The sequence below is a fragment of the Colobus angolensis genome, unplaced genomic scaffold (assembly GCF_000951035.1).
Source record: "Colobus angolensis palliatus isolate OR3802 unplaced genomic scaffold, Cang.pa_1.0 Scaffold170, whole genome shotgun sequence".
Taxonomy (NCBI): Eukaryota; Metazoa; Chordata; class Mammalia; order Primates; family Cercopithecidae; genus Colobus; species Colobus angolensis.
Window position 1 is genome coordinate 2556830 of NW_012114822.1, and position 1923 is coordinate 2558752.

A 1923-nucleotide genomic window follows, 5' to 3' on the forward strand; every position below is an offset into this window, starting at 1 on the left:
AAAAAAAAGAAAAATTAGCTGGGCGTGGTGGCGGGCACCTGTAATCCCAGCTACTCGGGAGGCTGAGGCAGAAGCATCGCTTGAACCTGGGAGGTGGAAGTTGCAGTGAGCCGATATCATGCCACTGCACTCCAGCCTGGGCAACAGAGTGAGACTCCGTCTCAAAAAAAAATAAAGTAAAATAAAATAAAATAAAACATAACATAGGCCGAGCGTAGTGGCTCACACCTGTAATCCCAACACTTTGGGAGGCCGAGGTGGGCAGATCGCAAGGTCAGGAGATCAAGACCATCTTGGCCAACATGGTGAAACCCCGTCTCCACTAAAATACAAAAAATTAGCCAGGTTTGGTGGCGCATGCCTGTAATCCCAGCTACTTTGGAGGCTGAGGCAGAGGAATCGCTTGAACCCAGAAGGCTGTCATTGCAGTGAGCTGAGATCGTGCCACTGCACTCCAACCTGGTGACACAGCAAGACTCCAACTCAAAAACAAAAACAAACAAAAAAAATCATAGAATAGCCCCTGGGGGCTGGGCATGGTGGCTCAAACCTATAATTCTAGCACTTTGGGAGGCCAGGGTGGGTGGATCGCTTGAGCCCAGGAGTCTGAGACCAGCCTGGGCAACATAGCAAAACCTTGTCTCCACTAAATGTGAAAATAAAAATTTTAATAGGCCCTGGAGTTCCTGGTTACTTTATTGGACACTGAAGGTTTAGACAACTGGACTTTAATACTCCACTGACACCCCAGAGTGAACACTTCCCTGGAAACACAGGTAGCACTGACCCAAGGCTCAGCATTGTGGCCCAAAGCCCACACTGCCAGGCTTCAGAAACACCTAAGGTTGGGCCTCAGCTCTAGCACACGGGCCACAGGTTTCTCATTCTGTCAGCAGAGGCCAGGTGAAGGTCCAGGTCCACAGTGGGTGGAACCTGTTGACAAGATGTCCACAAACCCATCTCCAACCACAGTACTCACAGGACAGTGAGGAAGAAGAATCTAACCCAAAGCAGACTCTCACTTCCTGATTGTCAGAGGTGTGCCAAGGCCAGGCACTACGTGGGTCTGCGATGGATCCCCCAGCCCCTACCTCACCCAGAAGTGGGACGTGCAAGACCCCTCCCCCAACGCGGGAATGGCAAACAGGAAAATAGAAAAACAGAATGTTTACCTGTTGTGGACTTTTAGATAATATTTGCTGAGAAACTTTTTATGACATGTGGGGCATTCGACCGGCACCGCTGTACCTTTTCTGTTCTCAGCAGGCTCAGCTGCTAGGGAGCCCGCCGCGCTCAGGGCTGGCTCAGCTGCACAGGGCTTTCGGATTACATTTGACTTCCTCCGGGTCAGCACAGCCTCAGGCTCAGACATGTAATCACCATCGCAGTCGTCCTCCACTTGAACCACCACTTCCCACTAGAGCACAATAGGCAGCAGGAGGGGGTGGGGTCACCAAATGAATCAGCAGGAGTTGTAGGGACCCAGCTCCAGTTCCATCCCAAGCCCCAACCCTGACAAGTCCCTTCATCAGACATTGTTCCTTCAGGGGCCCAAGGCAGAGCATCTGAATCTTGGATTCAGAGGAAAGTGACTGTGTTTGTGGGGAACTGGAAGCTTGGATGGAAACACTACCCTGGGGAAACACCTGTAACCCTGATGCTGCCCACTCCTCTCAGGAAGGTGGCAACCATGAATAGCTGGGGCTTGCAGAAAGGTCAGCCTGAGATCACCAGCTTCCTTTGTTTGGAGAAAGCCTGTTCCAAACCCACATTAACAGAGATTGTCTTAAGGTCTACTTTTTTTTTTTTTTTTTTTTTGAGACAGGGTGGGCCCCAGCCCACTCTGGCCACCTGCTGCCTGTCCCACTGAAGTTTTGGGCTTGAAGCTCTGGCACAGCTCTACGGCCTCTGGCACTCGCAACT

The 1923-nt window shown here is 51.2% G+C and overlaps 1 protein-coding gene across 1 annotated transcript in view; it reads right to left on the reverse strand.

Annotated features, from left to right (window-relative positions):
* ZBTB48 (zinc finger and BTB domain containing 48) overlaps window positions 1–1412 on the reverse strand; it is a 7716-nt gene extending 6304 nt beyond the window's left edge. Inside the window, exon 1 of the mRNA XM_011938266.1 lies at window positions 1173–1412. Within this exon, the coding sequence (XP_011793656.1) occupies window positions 1173–1372 (200 nt within the window). The 5' untranslated portion in view covers window positions 1373–1412. The remainder of the gene's footprint in view (window positions 1–1172) is intronic.
* Window positions 1413–1923: the final 511 nt, after the last annotated feature.